Source organism: Gossypium hirsutum, chromosome D09 (assembly GCF_007990345.1).
Source record: "Gossypium hirsutum isolate 1008001.06 chromosome D09, Gossypium_hirsutum_v2.1, whole genome shotgun sequence".
NCBI classification, from domain to species: Eukaryota; Viridiplantae; Streptophyta; class Magnoliopsida; order Malvales; family Malvaceae; genus Gossypium; species Gossypium hirsutum.
The window spans coordinates 5,563,225-5,584,747 of record NC_053445.1 but is presented as its reverse complement, the minus strand read 5'-3'; the positions used below and the strand labels follow the sequence as shown (position 1 = coordinate 5,584,747).

General features: G+C 31.2%; 1 protein-coding gene across 1 annotated transcript; it reads left to right on the top strand.

The window, feature by feature from the left end:
• Positions 1-1,049: 1,049 nt before the first annotated feature.
• On the top strand, positions 1,050-3,612 carry LOC107892800 (MDIS1-interacting receptor like kinase 2-like). Its single transcript, XM_016817849.2, has 2 exons — positions 1,050-3,040; positions 3,140-3,612. The coding sequence occupies exons 1-2, from the start codon at positions 2,281-2,283 to the stop codon at positions 3,268-3,270; spliced, it is 891 nt and encodes a 296-aa protein (XP_016673338.2). The 5' UTR covers positions 1,050-2,280; the 3' UTR covers positions 3,271-3,612.
• The last annotated feature ends 17,911 nt before the right edge of the window (positions 3,613-21,523 follow it).

Genomic DNA, 21,523 nt, shown 5'->3' with positions numbered 1-21,523 from the left:
TGGGCTAGGTAACATCCAAACTTAAAAAGCAACCAAAGGGGTCAAAATGGAGCCAGCACAAATTCCAACATTTGTTTTTTTCCATATCAAGCACATTAAGATTTATTGCTTGGTAGAGTTAAAAATTGAAATGAAAGAAAATAAACATTTAAAAATGCATAATTTTGAACTAATATACACCTCTCTCTCATTTTCTTTCTTTTCATCATTCCAATTTGGAAGTATCGGTTTTTATACATTACGATGGAAAATGATTCTTTCCTCTCACTTTTCTTCCATATCAAGCACATTCAAATTAAAATATTTATTTAATTTTTATACATCCTAAAATGTACCAATAGAATTAGAACATTAATACACATATCAATTTAAAAAAAAAGGATTAATTTTTAATATTTTTAAGCTTCGTATAATTTAGAAAAAAATTGTCTTGAATGAATCTAGACATAGACTTAACTTGTAAATGGTTTTTATTAATTTTTAATTTTTTGAATTTTATTTAATATTTTTATAATTTTGAATATTTTTTTACTAATTTATAAAATTTTAAAAAATTAATTTTTTTTAAATATTTTTTTAATTTAAAAAAATTTTAAGCTTCAAAACGAATGAACTTGGTACTGCAACATCAGCAACTATTCCTTTTAAAAATTAAATATTCCTTTTAATTTTTATTTTTTAAAATATTTTTTTTTATTTTTGTTGACATGTAGTTGAAATGGTACTGGCACATCAACAACTATCACTGACATGAAGCATCATGTTAGCGTCGTTAATGATTATGTCAACATTGCAATGGTCAACATTATTCAAAGGGTCTATTTGGTCAATTTTATTAGTTTAGTGGCTCAATTGGGTGCAAAAAGTTCGTATAGGTTTAATTAATTTTTTTGAAAAAGTTCGAGCACCAAAAATAGCATTAAACCCTTCTTTAACTATTGATATATCCTTTTTTATGTATAGGTCAACGGCCTATTTGACCAATTTCCTTTATCTGAGGGATACTGCAAACTACCATCTTTCTAATTTCCATTGCCAGAACTATGACAGTAGTAGATCCATCGCCTTTGGCGTCCGAAGCCATAGCTATGGTAGAAAGTGGGTGGTGGAGTAACTATAGCAACAATGCTTCAGAACGTTGCCAGTGGCCAGGTATATCATGCAACACTGCTCGAAGCATCATCCAAATTAACTTATCTTATGCGTTCCTTATCAAGGTTGGAGATAGATTTGGGAAATTGAATTTCTCTTCGTTTCCAAATCTTGTCCTTCTTGATCTTAGTCATCGTCAACTTAGTGGAAAAATCCTGTATCAGAGAGGTTATCTATCAGCATTGAAGCACCTTGACCTTTCCTTTTGTGGTTTTTCCGGTGAGTTACCTCCTCCTCTAGGAAACCTAACCCAATTAGAATTCCTTGACATTTCCTATAATTATAACATTAACGGCTCCATCCCTCCACAACTAGTGAATCTAGTGAACCTTGTCAGTTTAAATTTGAGTAGAACCGGTCTTAGTGGAAACATTCCACCGTTCCTTGGGCTTTTGACCGACCTTAGGCATCTACTTTTGGATAGGTATCAGTTTGATGATGGTAAGAATACAATCCCCCAAAATTTGTGGAATTTGAGGGGTCTTGAGACTTTGAGCCTAAATGGTTGTGGAATTGTGGGTCTAATCCCTTCTGCTTTGGGTCAGTTAATAAATCTCAAATATTTGGGTCTATTGGAAAACAAAATTAATGGATCTATTCCATCTGAAGTTGGATTCTTATCAAACTGATTTTTGATCTCTTCGACAACAGACTGGTTGGTTCAATACCTTTTTCCTTGTACCAATTAACTAATATGGAAATTTTGTCCCTTGGTAATAACCAGCTTGAAGGTTCCATCCCTTGGAATATTGAAAATTCGAAGAACATCAAGATTTTAAGCATCATTAATAATAGTTTTTCTGGTCGTATCCCCCCAGCTTTGTGTCGTTTGACAAATTTGGAATATATTGACCTTGGCAAAAATCAAATCAGTGGTTTAATCCCATCTTGTTTTGGCAATTTATCCAATTCGGATACCTTAGAACTTGATTCAAATCTATTAGAAGGTCCTATCCCTGAAGAAATTGGTAGGCTTTTTCACCTATCAAGTTTAAACCTCAGCTTCAAGCAACTCTCAGGTAGTGTCCGTATCTTGTTTGCCACTAAGCTTCGCATTATCATGCTGGAATTAACTGTAACAAGATTTCTACCGATCCATTTGAAGGCAATAGTCATCTATCACCCTATATGTGTCCTTCTCCAGTAACCAACAAAGCCAACAGCAGTACAATTCTTTACTATATCAACATATTCCTCCCTATTGCCATCTTCTTCACATTCTCCATTTTCGGATATTTTCTATTTTCACGATTTAAGCTCAAGAATAACCGTGTCGGTGTACAACCGACGAAGAATGGGGATTTGTGTTCCATATGGAACTATGATGGAAAGATAGCATACGAGGATATTGTTGCAGAAACAGAGGATTTCGACTTTCGATACTGTATAGGAGTTGGTGGTGATGGAAGTGTTTACAGAGCACAACTACCTTGTGGTAAAGTAGTTGCCTTGAAGAAACTTCATCGTTTAGAAGCTGAAAATCCAGCCTTTGACAAGAGCTTCAGGAATGAGATCAAGTTTCTAACAGAAATACGACATCGAAGCATCGTAAAGCTTCATGGGTTTTGTCTACACCGACGGTCCATGTTTTTGATCTATGAGTACATGGAAAGAGGGAGTTTGTTCTGCAACCTAAGAGATGAAGTGGAAGCTATGGAAATGGATTGGACAAAAAGAGTGGAGATCATCAAGGGCATAGCGCATGCTTTGTCTTACTTGCACTATGATTGCAGCCCTCCAATAGTTCATCGAGACGTATCAAGTAACAATGTTCTTTTAAACTCGAGCTTTGAGGCATTTGTAGCTGACTTTGGGACTGCTAAAATGTTGGATCTTGAATCATCCAATCAGACCATTATTGTGGGCACATGTGGTTATGTAGCTCCAGGTGATTTTCTTTGCTTCGTTTGAAGACATTTTCTTCCGAATTTATAAAATTAATTGAAAATATAAATGATTTTCTTTTTATCTCGTTTTTCGTATGCAGAACTTGCCTATACGATGGTTGTCAGCAAAAAATGTGATGTCTATAGTTTTAAAGTGGTGGCACTGGAAACGTTATGGGAGAGCATCCTGAAGAAGAGTTATCATGGTTGTCATCACCAACTTCTTTGGTAAATACGAGGCTGATTGATGTGCTAGACGACTGTTTACCACTTCCGACAAGCCAATTAGTTGCACAAAATCTTGTTCGCATTGCTACTTTGGTATTCGCTTCCCTAAATCCATAACCCAAGTCTCAACCAACGATGAAAGAAGTGTGCGAAGAGTTTCTTTGTGGCCAAACATCCTTGAAAATTCCCCTTCGAATGATCTCTTTGTTACAACTTGTGAACCGTGAAATGCATATTAGAGGCAAACTGAAACTTGTAATGTTTAAACTCCATGCACTTGTTCTTGATTAGATATTGTTTATATATTGTGTTATATATGATGGAATGAATGGCAATGTTCAGTAAACTTGTTTATTCGGTTGCTTTACAGAATAAAAATTCTACAATTTGATCTAAATATTCAGACACCATCCTAATAGCTTCCTTCCATTTCGCCCTTCTTTCAAGCATGATAGACCAAGTCAAAGGATGAATCAAATATAAGTAAATTAATTGTGAATTAAAGCAAAAAAATAAAATAAAATTTGAATAAATAAAATGGATTAATTAAGTATGCACAAATTTAGAAATGCACTGTTTCTTTCATCAATTTGCATAAGGTTAAATGGTTCAGAAGAAAGCTTTCTAAAAAAGATTACACTAAAAATGACCAAACCATTTTGGAAAGAGGGAACGATGCTTAGGGGTAATCTTTTTTAAAGCAAAGGCCACTATTGAAGAAACTTCATTAATGCTTAGGGGTAAGGTCTTTTAACTTTTTTACATTATGTATAATAATTCAGTTTGATTTAATTTTTCATTTTTCTACTAATTTTAAATTTAGGGTTTTAGATTTATTTTAATAAAATGATCTTTATTTTATAGTTTTTGGATATTATTCGATAAATTTTCGAAGTCTTATATATATAAGGTTTAGAATTTCCAGTCCCCCGATGAAAGGGTTAAAAAACTAAAGCACAAAGAAGTATTTATAAAGTGAAACTATGAAGAAAACAGAGTAGTCACCAAGGATAATAATATAATATAATATAATAATCTCTTCCACCTTCAGCTTCGATATAAATGATCTTTCATTCCACCAACAAGCCAGGTCTCTTGGGCTATATTACATGAAATGTCGTAGAAATCAGGGTCATATTTCATCACTACTAAGCTCTCTTTCACCTTCCTGTTTTCCTTTTCCATTAAAGACCTAATTTTTTTCTTTTTTCCTCGTCTTTCCTCTTGCACTCTTGTTTGTCTCCTTGATCTTCCTCGTCCTCTCCGGCCCTATCAGCTTCTTCTAACTAGCTCTTACGAGGAGCGGATCGACAACGCAGAAGCAAGAGAGCATTTGCAGGTGGGATTGCTGTAGCTTGATCATCAACATGATCGAGGGAGCATTTACAGCAATCACAATTCTTAATATCAATCTGCATGTCTGAGAAGATTGCAGATTTCAAAAACCTAACTGTCAGCTTAAAGGTCTAAAGTCAAATGGTTATAACATGTAATTAAGTAATGAAACCTGCATTTATAATTTATTGAAGGAATCAGGCTGCCACAATATCTATAAATGATTAAGTTCAAGCTATACAAATTATATTAAAAATAAGATGATCATTACAAAAAAATAAAAAGGAAGGCCTTTTCACCAACAGTAACATGTAATTAAGAAAACCATGTATTTTTCAGTTTCTTAATCTTAGCCTGAACTAAGTATTGCATTGCAAATGACATAACATGACCCATGTCAACAATGTAAACAGACACACATTAAAATTTAAATTTAAATCCATAAAAAATTATGTACTTATATTCATGCATTTATACGAACACAAGAAAGATATACAAATTTATAAGAACAAGCACAGTGTCAAATCAATATGGTTCCTTCCCTCAATACAAACATCGTGTGACATCAACCAATATAAAGACAATAACAAAAAGTATGCCCTAGTTTCAGCACTCTTTTAAGGCAGTTACTAAAAGTTGCTTTCAACCAAGTTAAGAAGCATATCAAGAAATCAAGTTAAGGACTTCTAATGAAAGTTGACAAGAAATTTTCCAGAGATGAATGCACTATCCACAATCCGTTCTAACAATTTGATCTTCGATCTTATCTTCTATTATAAGAATGAGTAGCCTTTGTTTGTGGCAATTTCTGATTGGTTCTAGTATTCATTAATAAGAAAGATTTTCATTTCTTAAATAAACGTATACATCTTGAATCCATTCTATATCAACAACAACAATAATACATACAATAAGAGTGATAGAGTACGAGTTTCCGTACAAAATTTCACACATACAAAAAAAAAAACAAAATAAGTGAAATAATTCCATCTAAAATGAAATTAATCAAAGAAAACCAAAACTGATGTAGTAGAACAGATGACTGAGAATGTAAAATTTTCTTATATTAGTTCCATTGTTTTTTTTTAAAAAAAAAGAAGAGAGATTGCAAGGTAAATTAAAGAAAATTCTGGAATACCCACAAAGGGTTTGTGAACAAACAAGTTAACTCAGATCAGAAAAAAATCAGATTGAGAAACCAATTATTCAACCATGAATATAACACCTTAAACTCAGTATGGACGAAAGTCTAAGTTTAGGAAGCGCAGTCATTCTTAAAGCAAAACATTCTTCATAATTAAGTTATAAAAACATCCAGTATCCATAACATAATCAAATTTTAAAGGATTGAAATATGAATTCTAGCTATAGATTCACACACATATAGATATAATATGTCCTACAAAAGACCAAAGTCCCTCTGCGCGTCAGCCGCTTAATCCTATGGGTTCCCTGAAATTCATACGAATAATTAGAGTGTTGCAGTAAAAAGCAAAACATAGTTGAGCTATACTATATAATGATGTATATATATTTGAACGACATTGAGTGTTCAAGTTCAGCTTGTTATCATCATTTTAGTAACATCCTAATGCAAATTCAAATATATATAATAGACTGACAAGTCAATTTGATACAGATACAGACATAAATCTCATAGTCCAACATCTACACACCATCTCCATGTTTACTTCCTTCCCCTTTACACACCAATAGGTATATAGTACCTATCCATTCCTACACACCTCATAGTGTCGATATGACACGTTGCAATGTTTACAGTCTCACTGCCAGAATAACAGAATATACAGATGGTTTGACCACCGATTCAAAATAGAACACTTTCTCCACATCACAATCTCCTTACATGCAGTTTCAAAACAAACACTGATCACATTCATACATAACACAGTAGTTAAACAATCAAACTATAATATACAAATACTGATCTCAGTAATAACTATTTCATACCAATATGCAAAATCACTTAACAACCATGATAATTAGACTTATTCAATAAGAAAAGTTCAAATGATGGCTTATCCCACCTTACACGTCCACTACCGCACTAACAGAGGTTCAAAATTCAAGTTCATACACCCGCATGGCCTGGCACATGCCCGTGTGACTTGCTTATGTGTGTCTCACCTGTATGCCTCTAATAGAAACTTAGTGAATTACACGGCCACAACATACGCCTGTGTGGCCACTTGTGTGACTCTAGTACGAACTCAGTGAGTTACACGGCTTAAATACACACCCATGTGTCTCACCCGTGTGACTCTTGTACCTCATTACCCACACATACGGCCGGGCACACACCCGTGTGTCCACAATTTCAAAATCAGGGAGTTACAAGGCCAACCACACGGCTTCCTACATGGTCGTGTGGCACACACGGCCAGCACACATACCAATGTGGCCACCCATGTGCCGTCGACAATCCTCGATTCTGGCAAAGAATAACGTAAAAAAAAGAGGGTTTTCGATACTCATCTGTTACACGATGTTGTAGAAGCACCACAATACAAAATCCAAGCCTAAAACAAGTTTCATACTTCCCATTTCAATATGACATTCATAAATGAAATTAACAACAATCAATATCCGTCGAAATCTTCGACTCACTACACAAAATGAAAGGAAGTTATTACCGCGAATTCATCGTCCCTGTTTGGTTCCTAAATAAGGCGAAAAGTGTTAGGCATCTCTTAGTCTCTCCTAACGTATAAAAACACAATGAACAATAAAGACATCACACACTTTAGAATTTTGAAGGTTTTTCCCCAATTCGCACAACAACACTTTAAAATAGAAATATTTGACTCGATCACCTTAAAACGTACCAGAGTAAGCAATATTACAACCCCAATGAAGCAATTATGCAAGACGAATCAAACTAAAGAAGTTCTAGAGAAATTGTATACTAAACCGAAGCAAAAAGAAGAAAAAGAAAAAAAAAACGAAGATAGAAGAAAAAAAGAACGTCTAACTATCACTGGAGGGAAGAAGTCTTTTAAAATTTAGATCATTTTACGAAAAAGTGCAAAACATAAATCCTCGTTGCATACAATGAGACTCAAACACGGGACCAAACAGAATACAAATGTTTAACTAGTGAATCAGCAGGCTCATTCTTGACACAAAATGATATAGAATTAAACTTAAACCAGGAACCAGGAATTCTAAATCAAGGGTTTTAATAAAGAAATGAACAAGATTCCAAAATTCATGCTACTCGGACCTCAGATCTCAAGTAAACAAATAGAACAAACAACCACAGAAGCAGGCACATATCCATTAACACATCCTATAAATAAATCTCAGATTTTAGGGCGTTATAGTGAAAGAACTGTAAAATATAATTATTAGGAACAAAAACGATTACCCTCTTTTTATTTGTCGACAACCACTTGATTTTAAGTCTTTGAACATAAATTTGTCGGCAAAGAAGACATACTTGGACCTAAATCCATCTTTTGTTTTTCTACGTTGAATAAAAAATCCAATCAATTGATGAAACACTCAATTTGATTTCTACTATTTTGATTCAATAAAGTTATAATAATTTTTTCAATTAAATGAAAAAGAAAACTAAAAAAACAGAAGAGATGAACGGTGTTTTCAACTAAGGTTTAGGGTTTAAAATTTTTAATTAATTAAATTTATTTAATTAAAAATCTATTCTCATCCCATTTAGAAATCCAAGTTGGCAATTAAAATCTAATTGGACTGCCACGTAGGATTACCGTGAGGGAGATAACGGAAATTAACGGAAGAGTGATTACTTCATAACAAAATAATAACATAAGTGACTAAAATGTAACTTGAGGCAAATAAAAGTGACTTTTTTTTTTGTAGTTTACCCTTATTTTTGTACTAATTTTAAGTTTAGGGTGTTGGACTTATTTTAATAAAATAAACTTTGTTTAATGGTTTTTGGACATTATTCGGTAAGTTTTCAAGTCTTTTATATAAGGCGTGATAATTAATTTAACCCTTGATTTTTATATCTTTTGTTAATTTGCCTCTTATTCTTTTTTTTTAATTTGACTCTCAACTTCTAAAAAAAGTCAAATTTGACCATCAACATTTCAAAAATAATCGAAATGATTTTTAAAATAAAAATATTAACTAAAATGTTATTTTTTATAAATATGGAAGCCCACGTAGCATTCCACGTGAACTTCATAGTATTTTTTGAACTTTTATGAACTTTTTAAGTTTTTATTTTTTCAACACTTTTATAATTTTTAAATTATCTGTAGAAGTGACATATAAGATAAATAATATCATATCAGTATAAAGTACACATGGATTGACACGCAAAGTGTTACGCCAACTTCACTAAAAAATTAATGTTTATTTAGTATTTTGTTAGAAAAAAGTTTTTTTGATTCTTTTAGAAAGATTAGTTATCAAATTTAGCTCAAAAAAAAAAGAATAATGGTCAAATTGACCACAAATATTATAATTGTTCAGGATTAAATTTGTCATTTTATCTTTCTATAAATAATTTCCCAAAAAAATTAATTTTTCAAGTACATCACTTACAAAGAGTTTTTTTTTATAGAATTTTTAAATTTATTTCACTATTTAAAAATAAAATATTTATTTTACATAATATAGAATTATAATTAATAATAAATTAAACAAGAAATAAAATTCGATTCAAATAATCGTGGTTTTTTAACTTGTGCCAAAAAATAATCTAAACATCATGGTTGAAATTTCAAAATTTCAATTTCTTAGATTTTTTCTTTCAAAACGAGAGCGATGCTAGCTAGTCATGGGGGTCGTCCTTAGTTTTCTTTTTTTAAATAATAATAATAATAATAATAATAATAATAATAATAATAATAATAATAATAATAATAATAATAGGTTGAGCTCCTAAGCCTAAAATGGGTCCAAACTCAAGTATCATCATATTATTCGATAAAAAATTTTCAAATTTTGAATTAAATAGTTTGAGTTATTTGAGTTAATTAAGTTATTCAAGTTAACTCGAATAAAAAATTGGTTTAACTCGAATATAAATTATACAATTTGAGTTATCCGAAAATTCGAATAAGAAAAGGCAAAACTACGTTATTTTGATAAATGTTTACCTTTTCTAAAGTTAAAAGTCAAAACCATTAAGTTAAAAGGCAAATTTACATCGTTTCGATAAATATTTACTCATTAAGTTAAAAGGCAAAACCATTAAATTGTTTATGTAGTTAAATAATCTTATACTTCATCTACTAGTTAAATAATCGGTCCATATAAACGCAACATTTAGTATAAATAATATGATTCGTTAACTCGACTCAACTTGATTCGAAAGTTTTTTACTCGATTTGATTCAATTCAAAAAAAAATTCAAATTGAGTCCGGTTGCTAAAATAGGATTAATCAACTCGACTAACTTAATTTTTTAACTCAATTCGACTCGATTCGATCGAATACTCACCCTTAATCACCAAAAATATTAACCTCATTTAGCCAAAAAAGGCAACATTCATCCTACTAAACTATTTTCCATTGTAATGAGGAATTGGTTGTCAAATAATCAAAGGGATGTTGTTAGAGAAAAAAAGTTGTCATCCTAGTTAGGACGATTGCTGAGATGGTAGAGTTTAACTTTGGCCAATTGATATATGAAAAAGTGGTCAAACATGCAAAAAAAGGTTCATGCTAGATACTCTCCACCTTTCCTTTTATCTACGTCTTACTAAACTATAATTATAGTTTTTATTGTTGTTAATGCATATTCTAGACAAAGCATTGGTGGTTAATCTACTTAACTATGCTCTAAGTTAAGTTTGTTGGATTGAGGATTGTGCTGAGGGGGGAGCTATAGGTGTTTTATTTATTTGCTTCCTGATTTGTTTGGTTTTGTTCAAAAAATTAACAAAGGAGAGTATTGTTGAGGTGAGTTTGTGACATGGCTGGCTAAGTGCCAATGGAAGTGGTCACTTCCACCATCATTGCGATAGTTTGTTATTTGTCATTTTTATAGTTGGCGATACAAATTCTTTGGGCTATGATCGATGTTAGTGTTGTGGAAGTTTTTAAGCCCATCAATAAAGAACAATCCATTTAGAGAAACACATTTAAGGACTGGATCGAATTTCATCTTGCAAATTTAATCCATTGGATTAAGGATGTTGGATTAGGACAAACTTTGAAGACTTATCACCAATAGTCCAATTTACGTTGGTATTTATTATTATATTGTATTTATGCTATTTTAGCTGCTAGGAATAAAGAAAAGTATAATGAGAGAAAATATAATTTTTCTCCCCATAGTTGTGCTTGGAAAAAAAGATGGAAAAAGCGAAAGAAAAAATAATTTTCTTTCCATCCATTGTTCAGTAGAGCTGAAAATTGAAATGAAATAAAATAAAACGTTTAAAAATGCATAATTTTGAACTAACATACACCTCTCTCTCATTTTCTTTCTTTTCATCATTCCAATTTGGAAGTATTGGCTTTTATACATTAGGGTGGAAAATGGTTCTTTCCTCTCACTTTTCTTCCCTATCACGCACATTCAAGATTTATTTATTTTTCTACTTATCCATTCCCTCTTTCTATCCCAAAACTTTTCCACCCTGCCAACTTAAGTGTAATTGGTAAGAAAGAAAAATGAGAGGGAAAAAAAATGTCTATTTTCTATCTTAATGAATAAAAACAAACCATTACAAATTACTTTTTCATAATTATGTTATTTTTTTCTACTCTTTCATATTTCTATCCTCCTAAATTTCTCACTTTACCAAAAATAAGGCATTGAAAAAGGCCACGTTCATCTACTTTGTGGTCGTTACAGTGCTAACACAGTTATTAACAACATTAACGTGGTGCTCTAAGTCAGCGATAGTCAGCTACCATGTTAGTAAAAATAAAATAAAAAGTATTTTTTAAAAATAAAAAATTAAAAGGAAAATTTAAATTTTTTTACTAGAATGAACCTAAACACGTGGTTGTCCAAGTTCATTCATTTCAAAGCTTAATTTTTTTTAAATTTAAAAAAAATTTAAAGTTTTTTTTATAAATATGTAAAACATTATTAAAATTTAATAAAAAAATTTAAAACTTAAGTCCCTAATGAATATGTCCAAATTCATTCAAGATTAGTTTAAAATATATTAAAATAATTTTTCTTTAAACATTGATATGCGTATCAATAGTTTTCTATTGCTACCTTTTAGTATGAATAAAAAATAAAAAAATATTTTAGAAAATATATCAATTTAAATAATTTAAATTTTATTAATCATTCGTCTAAGGATTTTTTAAATGTATGAATATATCAAATTAAAATAGTGTATCTAATATTTCATTACATGTGTAGCTTAAAAGGTTTAAAAATTTGGATATGTTTATACATCTAAAAAAACTTTACACAAACAATTAATAAAATTTATTTTTATTTATTTTCTGAAATATTTTTTTAATTTTTATACATTCTAAAATGTACCAATAGAATTAGAACATTGATACACATATCAATTTTTTAAAGCATATTAATTATTAATATTTTTTTAAACTTTTTATAATTTAGAAAAAAATTGTCTTGAATGAATTTGGACATAGAATTAACTTGTAAATGGTTTTTATTAATTTTTAATTTTTTAAATTTATTTAATATTTTATATATATTAATAATATTTTAAATTTTTATAAAATTTTATAAAATATATTATTTTTTAAAAATATTATTTTTAATTTTAAAAAAAATTTAAGCTTCGAAACGAATGAAGTTGGTATTGCAACATCAGCAACTATTCCTTTTTTAAAAAAGTAAATATTCCTTTTAATTTTTTATTTTTGTTGACATGGCAGTTGACGTGGTATTGCCACAGAAGCAACTATCGCTAACATGAAGCACCACTTAGCGTCGTTAATGGCTACGTCAACATTGTAATAGTCAACATTAGTCAAAGGGCCTATTTAGCAAATTTTGTTAGTTCAGGGCAATTGGGTGCAAAAAGTTCACAAGGGCTTAATTGATTTTTTGATAAAGTTCGAGGACCAAAAATACCATTAAACCCTTCTTTAACTATTGGTATATCTTTTTCTAAGTATCGGTCAACATTAGTCAAATGGCTTATTTGGTCAATTTTGTTAGTGTAAGGGCTTAGTTGGGTGCAAAAAGTTCGCAGGGGCTTAATTGATTTTTTCGAAACAGTTCGACAGTAAAAAATACCAGTAAGCCCTACTTTAACTATTGATATGTCTTTTTTAATTAATTTTACATTAGCGCATGGTACAGGCACATAATGTATGAGGTGTTTCCACGTATACATGTAGAGTGTATTTTGATACTACGGAGGAATTAGATGAAAATGTGATTATTAAGGTAGTAATGTCACCTTCTAGTAATTGCAAAGAATTATAATTTTCTAGATGCATTTGGCTAGTAGAGTGTAAGCATATTGTAGTTCGTTGTGCCTTGTTTATTAATATAAATTGTAGTTACACATTTACAAAATTTAATTTTTTTAAAGTATCAATTACTATAAATAGTTATCAATAATACTTGAGAAAGAAAAATTTAAACACGTAACATAAATTAAAATCAAATCATTAGTCCAAGAAAGTAACTGACAACACAATTACTGATAAAAAAAGAACAAGAAAAATAAACATCATATGCAGCTTTATTATTGCTCTAGCATTCCATGTTTGTTGGGTTATTCTTTTTCTAACATTTAACATATACTTCTTATCATCATCTATTAGTCATTGACCAATTTCTTCATTGTTGATACAAGGTACAAAAATGGAGGTGAGTAAGGAGGAGGTAAGGCAGAGTGAGTGGTGGTTTTGTGGAGGCTGATTCACTTAAAAAGGCAGAAAGTTAGAAAGGAACAAGAGGACAAGTTGATTGTTGAAAGAGGAGATGGTTTCTTAGAGTAACTTTAAGGGTTGGAAAATCGATCCCTTCTTTATCGTTGGAAAGATATTTATAAGAGAGGTCTTATTGTCTATTAACATGACATGATAGGATAAATGCTCAGTCCCACCAAATGTGTAAATGATATTCACGAACATGAAGGATATTCATGATGGGGTCCATTATGTTACTCATTCGATCAGTATAAGGTTGTTATGGCCATGCAGGTCCTAATGGCCTTAAGGATGTGTTCACACCAAAAAAGCAGGTGCCTAGCCTTTCTAAAGGGTTGGTGCTCCTTTGATCTTGGTGGATGGTTTGATGATAATACTCTAAAATGACATTCTTTTATGTGTTAATTTCATATATATTTTGAGTATGATTATATTAAATTGTGCTTTTTATGGTTTTTATCTTGTAGGGACCAAATTGAAGGCAAATGAAAATTTAGGGGCAAAAGCTTGAATTTAAAGATAAAATGGGCCAGCATGCGAAATAGGAATGAAGCTGTGCCAAAAATACAAAATATGAAAGGCTTGGGGGAAAAATTCAAAGAAGAGATTTATAAACATAATAGTCTATTTTAAATTTGAATTTTATTAGGATTATTGTTAGGATTATTATTTAAATTTAATTTCAGCTTTTATCTTTATTTATCTTTTAGAGTTTAAATAGGAACAAACTATGTTTTCTATGTACTATAAATAGAGGATGGAGTGACATAACCGTCTCCCTAAAGCTCTTACCTTTTGTTCATTTTATTATTCAATAAAATTCAATTTTATTAAGTTTATTTCTTTTTTCCCGAAAAGCATGAGCCACTAAACTTATCTAGCCAAAGGTTGTCAAAATTCCCCAAAAAAGGTTCATGAGGCTTAGAACCCGCACTTAGCCTTCTCAACTAGTATTCATCGTTTCTCCGCATTACGAGACTGACGCTTCCATCCATGTCATTCCCAAAGTGATCTTTCTATCTTGTGCAAAGGCGGCCGCTTTGTATGTTTTGGAAAGGTTGTACAGCCGGTTCGTTAGCTTACTACGTCAGTGGTTGTCAAGCCCAAGAGACAAAATGGCATGGCATTTTCCATTGAGAAATGATGATCTAATGTAAGACAGTCTTACAAAAGTGACGGTTGGCTAGAGTCAGGTTCCTCTAAATAGTAAGTCTAAAACCTAAGTGGAGCTGGTGGTCGTAGGCGTCCTCTTCCACTATAACTAGCTTATTCTGTCATGAGAAGGATCACCTAAAAGCCTAGGATTGAACCCAATGAGGATCGAGATAACTGGAGGCTGGAACCCCTCAAATCGAAGAATCCCTTCTCCCAATTCTATTTATTTTTACAATTTCAATTTCAATTTATACAATATCAATTCGTCCATATTTTTAATTCTGTCTTTTTTATTTTTTCAGGTACGACGTTTTTCTTGGGCATCGACTGTGCCCGAGATCTCAAGGAACAAGAAGATGTGCAAATTTAGTCCCTAAGGATTTGACCCTACTTCCCTTATACTATTATTTCTGTTATTTTATACGGATAGGTTATTTTTTGTGCTTCCAACGACACACTAAATTTTGGCGCTGTTTCTGGGGACTGGTAACATACTAATCTTGTTTCTTTTTCTTATGACCAGATCTGCTCCAAGAATTCTTGCGTTCGATTCAGAAATAGAAAAGACTGCGAGAGCTAATCGCAAGGAAACAAAGCTACGTAAAAAGCTGTCAGAGGTGGTAGGGACTTAGAGTAACCCATCGTTGGAAATAGAAGTAGTTGACAAAGTTAAGTCTAAGGTTAACGAAAACTTGAATCTAGCACATCAACCTATGGCTCAAACAATTCGGCAATTGGTCGAAGCTCTTGCAGAACAACCACCGTTATGCATTGCGTATCCTACTATAGATACTAATTTTTAACTGAAGTCAGGATTAATCCAGTTACTACTGACTTTTCACGGATTATAAAATGAAAATCCGCACAAACATCTAAAAGATTTTCATATGGTTTGTCTTAGAATGAAACCTCAGGGCGTAACTGAGGATCAAATCAAAATGCGTGCTTTCCCTTTCTCCTTAGCAGATTCTGCTAGGGAATGGTTGTTTTATCTACCTCCTGGATCTATTACAACTTGGACTGATCTCCCCCGTTTGTTTATCAATAGGTTCTTCCCAACATCTTGTGCGGTTGAGTTAAAAAGGGAGACCGTTGGGATAAGGAAAAAAGATGTGGAGTCTCTTTATGACTATTGAGAGCTATTCAAGAAATTGTGTGCAAGTTGCCTACAACATGGGATAACAGAACAGTCTCTGCTCTGATACTTCAATGATGGCTTAAAGCTCATAGAGATGAATATCGTAGATGTTGCCAGTAGAGGAGCATTGGTCAACATGACTCCTCAAGAGACAAGGGAATTTATATCCACGATAGCTACAAATACTCAGCAATTCCGAGCCAATCCTAAGCCTACCAGAAGGGTTCACCAGCTAAGTATTTTAGCTTTAGAAGATAAAGTTAATCGACTTATTAATATCATGAATTCTCTTTTTGCAATAAAAATAGGACCAACCCGACCATGCAAAATTTGTGCAACACTCAAACATACAATAGACGCGTGTCCTAGTTTGTGTGATGATACTATGGCCCATTTGGATGCTGTGAGAATTTTTTCTAGACCACCCCTAAGGTAATATGACCCTTATGTTAATACCTATAACCCAGGGTGGAAAGATTATCCCAAATTGAGTTACGAAGCTAACCTATAGTACAACCAACGATACCAAAACCTGATTCTACAATAGCTGTGAGATTCAATTACCTCTCTGGAAACCATGGTCAATAATTAACAGCTAATATGCATGATTTTAAATAAAAAACCTAGGCGTCTATAAGAGAATTAACCATATCAATTGAGAAATTGAACTCACAAGGGAATCTACCATTACAAATGGAACCTAATCCAAGACAACACGCAAATGTAGTAACAATGTGAAGTGGAAAAGTACTGGAACCAAATACTGGTAAGAATCTTAATCAAGATTCCATCTAGAAAAAGTAAGTGAACAATGAACAGGCCTAAACAAAACCTTTATTTCCCATAATTCAACCTCCATTTCCAGAATGATTGAACCAATATCAAAAAGGTAAAGAGGACAAAGAGATCCTAAAAACATTTAGAAATGTTGAGATCAGCATACCATTGCTGGATGTCATTAAACAAATTCTGTGATATGCCAAGTTCCTTAAAGAGCTTTACACTAACAAGCGAAAATTAACTGGAAATGAAAGAGTAAGTGTTGGTGAGAATGTATCGCGATGTTACAGCGGAATATGCCAGCAAAATGCAAAGATAGGGGCATGTTTGCAATACCATGCAAAATAGGCCACTTAGGAATCAAAAAAGCCATGTGAGATTTAGGAGCTTCCATAAATGTAATGCCTTTTTCCATTTATGAATCACTTAACGCTGGTTTTTTTTTTACAAAAACAGGTGTTACCATTCAATTTGTAGACATGTCTATTTTGCATCCTAAAGGAATCCTTGAGGACGTATTAATAAAATTCAACGGACTTATCTTTCCTGCAGACTTTTCTGTGATAAAAATAGAAGAGGATAACGTTCTTGGGTCTTCGGACATCTTGTTGGGGAGACTTTTCCTTGGAACCCTCACGACAAAATTTGATAGGGAAATCGTGAAGTTTAACATTTATGATGCTATTAGTCACCCGAGTGAAATCTTGAATGCAAATCGTGTTGACAAAATTGACTCATTAGTAGAATAAACTTTTGAGTCACCTTATGAAGATAAACTTGAAAAATTTTTTGATGATAATTTCGATTCAGGATCTATTTGCGAATCTGTTAATGAATTATTGGCTCCTATGGATACTAAACTTCTACCTTCTGTTGTGCATGCACCAGATCTAGAATTCAAACTACTTCCCGACCATCTCAAATGTTCATTTTTGGATAATGATGAGACCATTATCGACTTACAAGGGATTAACCCCTTGACAGGCACATATAAGATTTTCTTGGAGGAAAAAGCAAAACTAAAGCAAGAGGCACAAGGACGATTGAACCCAAATATGGTGGATGTGGTAAAAAAGGAGAATTTCCAAGCCTATACGAATGAAAGAATTAAGCTGGAACAACCCCAATACTAGTTAGGGCGTCAAGCTAACGACATTAAACAAGAACTTGTTAGGAGCAAACCTAATTTTATTTTTATTTTATTTATATATATTATATTATTTTCTATTTTATTTTCTTTTATGTTAATAAAATTTATTCTCTCTTCTTATATCTAGGAAAATCGATGAGAAGAAAAATTAAAATTGGAACGACATCTTGAAGGAATGGGTATGTTTTAGCAAAACCCTATATTCTACCTTAATCTAGGTAGGAATAGTGCATCCTTGCTTTAAACTCACTCAAACCTACGCCCAAACAACCACCCTACAACCAAACACCCTTCCTCTTACATTTTCAAACCCTAATTTTTCACCCATGTTCACCCAAAACTCCCTTAAGCCGCCATTAGTCCTCTCCCTCACCCCCACCGATGATTTTCAAATCACCATCGCTAAGAATAGGAGCCATACCGTAGCTTTCCCCTCCTTGCAACTATGCGTGAACGACAGTGACTATATGAGGAGTTTTTCTAAACCCTTTTATTTTCACCTAGTTGTTTTTTTCTTCTTCCTTTTTCTTTCACATTGAGGACAATGTGTTTTCAGTAAAGGAGAAATTCCTCATTATTTCTACTATTTTATCTTTTTTTCCTGTTGTGTTCTTATTGCTACTGCCTTATGCTCATTTTTGTCCAATTTATATCCTGCCTCTTTTCATGCCTAAGATTTTAATTAGGAATTGCCCACTGTTTGACCTTCGAGCATGATTCTTGTCTACTGAGTTAGTTATAATTTTGCTAGTTTGATTTCATCCTTTATTTCAATAAGGCTAAAACAATTATGATATAATAAAGTTAACCCTATCTTGCTTATAGTAAAATCGATTAAGTCTAAATGCAAAGACGACACTTAATACGAATGAATGTTAAATTTATTTTCATGACTGATAGCTAATTGCCAAAACTTATTTTTGACACTTGATTGTTTTTCCCGGTCCTCCAAAATTAAAGTTATGTTTCATTAAATAAATAATACTAATAATAATGCTTCTGTGGTTATGATCACAGCTTAAAATGTGACTGACTGAGTAACCAGGGCAAGGTGCTTGGTTTGTCATCCTACTACGCGTCAAAAGGTTGTGTGATGTGTTAGGCGACGCTCCGCTAATCGGAATTAAACAATTCCTTTTAAGAGTGGGTTGGTGCTCCTTTGATCTTGGTGGATGGTCCAGCAGGGCATCTTCTCAGGCAGACTCAATGAGAGGGTCAATGTTGTCTATACTGCTGACACATGTCCATGTGGCGGGGTATAACATTCATCATCTAAATCAAAATCTGAATATGCATCATTAAGATTATCGAGATTATTTTTTTATTTGTATCATTAAGATTATCAAGATCTATTTTTTTGTGTACTGTTTAAAGTATTGATAATTCCAATTTCACCTATAAATGGAATTCTGAAGTATAATTAGCACGATTGAACATTGTTTTTTAGACTATATTGATGTGGTTTGTTAATATGGGAAATATTTTTTAGAACAACAAATATCCTCTCAACCACATTTTGAAGCTTTAAATAAAGAGTTTGCGAGAGCCGTCTTTGGTACTTTTGTCTAGCTCTGTTCTTTCAAATGATATTGTACCCCATGATATACTGCAAGAAAACCTTTTGCATTTGCATAATCAACATCTACCACATAATATTTCCTAAAAAAAAAAGTAACAATTTGAATAATTTATGAGAAAAATAAAATAACAGCAAGGTGATGATAATATTGATGTATTTATCAAATACAATTTTGATCTATTTTCTCTCCCAAACATCATTGTCAACATTCTAGAATTTGAGGTACAAACCAACTTTTTAATCCTTCAATTATAATAGTTTTTCTCAACTTAATTTGCAGTTTACTATGTATTCAATAATAAACCAACTTTATAACCTTTTTATAATATTTCGATTACTATTATTTCATGCAAATTAGATAAAAATAATAATATAAATTTTACAATATAATATTTATAAACAATGTTTTTATAAAGTGTTGAATAGCTTTTATGACGCATATGTGAAAATGCTCAAATATGTGGCCATACAAGAATAGTATAAACATTATAATACATGCTTTATAAGAAATATTTGGACGAAATTTGCTAGGTCAAAATTTGCACCAAATATTTGGACTTCTGTGGCTAATAGCAAAACAATTTTGACCCAATAAGAAATATATATTTATATTTAAAAAAATTTAAAATATATGTTCTAAAAAGTAAGATATTTTATTATTGTATTAAAATATTTTTATAAATTTGCATAAAAAATAATTTCTTAAATCATGTACTTGTGTTTGAAAAACTATAAAGTAATTAATAATTGATTGTAATTACTCTCGTAACCACCCCAACTCTCAACCCCTAAGAAGAATACTATATTTCAGGTGCTATAATTACATTTAATTTAGTGAACCCACCAATTACAATGGTTATTCAAACATATCGTACCTTTATAATAGCAAGTAATTATATTCAAATTTAATAATTATTAAATGATTTTTCAAACACTACAATAATGAATTTCTAACGTTTTGCGAAGAAATTCCTTCCCTCCTTTTTATTTATTTACTACGAAGGAAGATATTTCAAAATCATGCACTTTTGGGTCCGAATTAAACTGATTTTTTTTATAATTTCCAAACAATTGCAAAGAAAATTCATGAAATTAAGTTGTTTTCAAATAATTAATTCACATTGGAATTTTCAAATAAGATGTCATATTAATAATATTTCAATCATTAAAATATTATATAAAACATTTTGCCATACGAGAAAATATGAAAATACTAAAATTTAATCTGCTCAAGGAAATGACTCTAACACTGAGCTAATTCAATTAAGCCTCTGAAATTAGCTTAACTTCATAAAATTTCTTTGCAATTTTTTGGATATAAATATATATATAAAAGAAAAAGAAGAAAAGTTGATCGGATCATATTATTTTCCGTGAGAAATTAAAATACCAGCCAACATGCATGCATTTATTTTGTAGGAAATTAAAACCATAAAAAAACGAAAAGCCAAGATTCAACTCTTTGACTATAGCAATTGTTAGGGGTGAGTAAAACTTGATTCGATTCGAAAAAATTAAAAAATATTCAAATTTTAAATTAATAGAATAAAGTTATTCAAGTTATTAAATACCCTTTTGGTCCTTGTCAATTTTAAAAATTGACAAACTGGTACAAAATAATCAAAATAATTTTTAATTTTCAAAATATTTATAAAAATTCAAAATTTTATTTATTTTTTTAAAAATTTATAAAAGTTTAAAAATTATAAAAAAATTGTAAAGAATATATAATAAAAAATTTAAAAATTTTCTAATATAATAATTTTGGAACCTAAATAAGTAAATTAATGATTCAAGTTTATAATTCTAAAGTAATTTTTTTCTTTAATTTTGCTTTGAAAGAGTTTTCAAATATATATGATTTTAAATTTGTATACTTTAACATGAAATTTGTTATATTGTAGCAAGATTTTAACGTGACATGTTTAATTTTTTAATTTAACTAGGATAATTTTACTCAATTCGACTCAACTCGAATTTCATTTCACTCAACTCAATTTGAAAAAATTCCTAATCAAGTTAGGATGATAACAAATTGGACTCGTTAACTCGATTAACTCGAAATTAATTTATTCGACCCTAATATTTGCATCATTAATACTAATAACAACATGAAAATGTATACTTATCTTTTCTAATCACCATGCAGGCACGAAATGGAAATTTCCATGAGAAAAAAAGTATTGCGTATGAAAAGGTAAGTTCCATGACATCGACTGAAGCAATAACAACAATTGGCCATAATATTTACCACATAAATCTTTGAGATTTATTAAATT

Excerpts from the sequence above, each read along its gene's own strand:
- LOC107892800 (XM_016817849.2), top strand. The coding sequence starts at position 2,281 with ATGTGTCCTTCTCCAGTAACCAACAAAGCCAACAGCAGTACAATTCTT. Across the intron at positions 3,041-3,139 it reads ATGTGGTTATGTAGCTCCAG|AACTTGCCTATACGATGGTT; the intron begins GTGATTTTCTTT and ends TTTCGTATGCAG.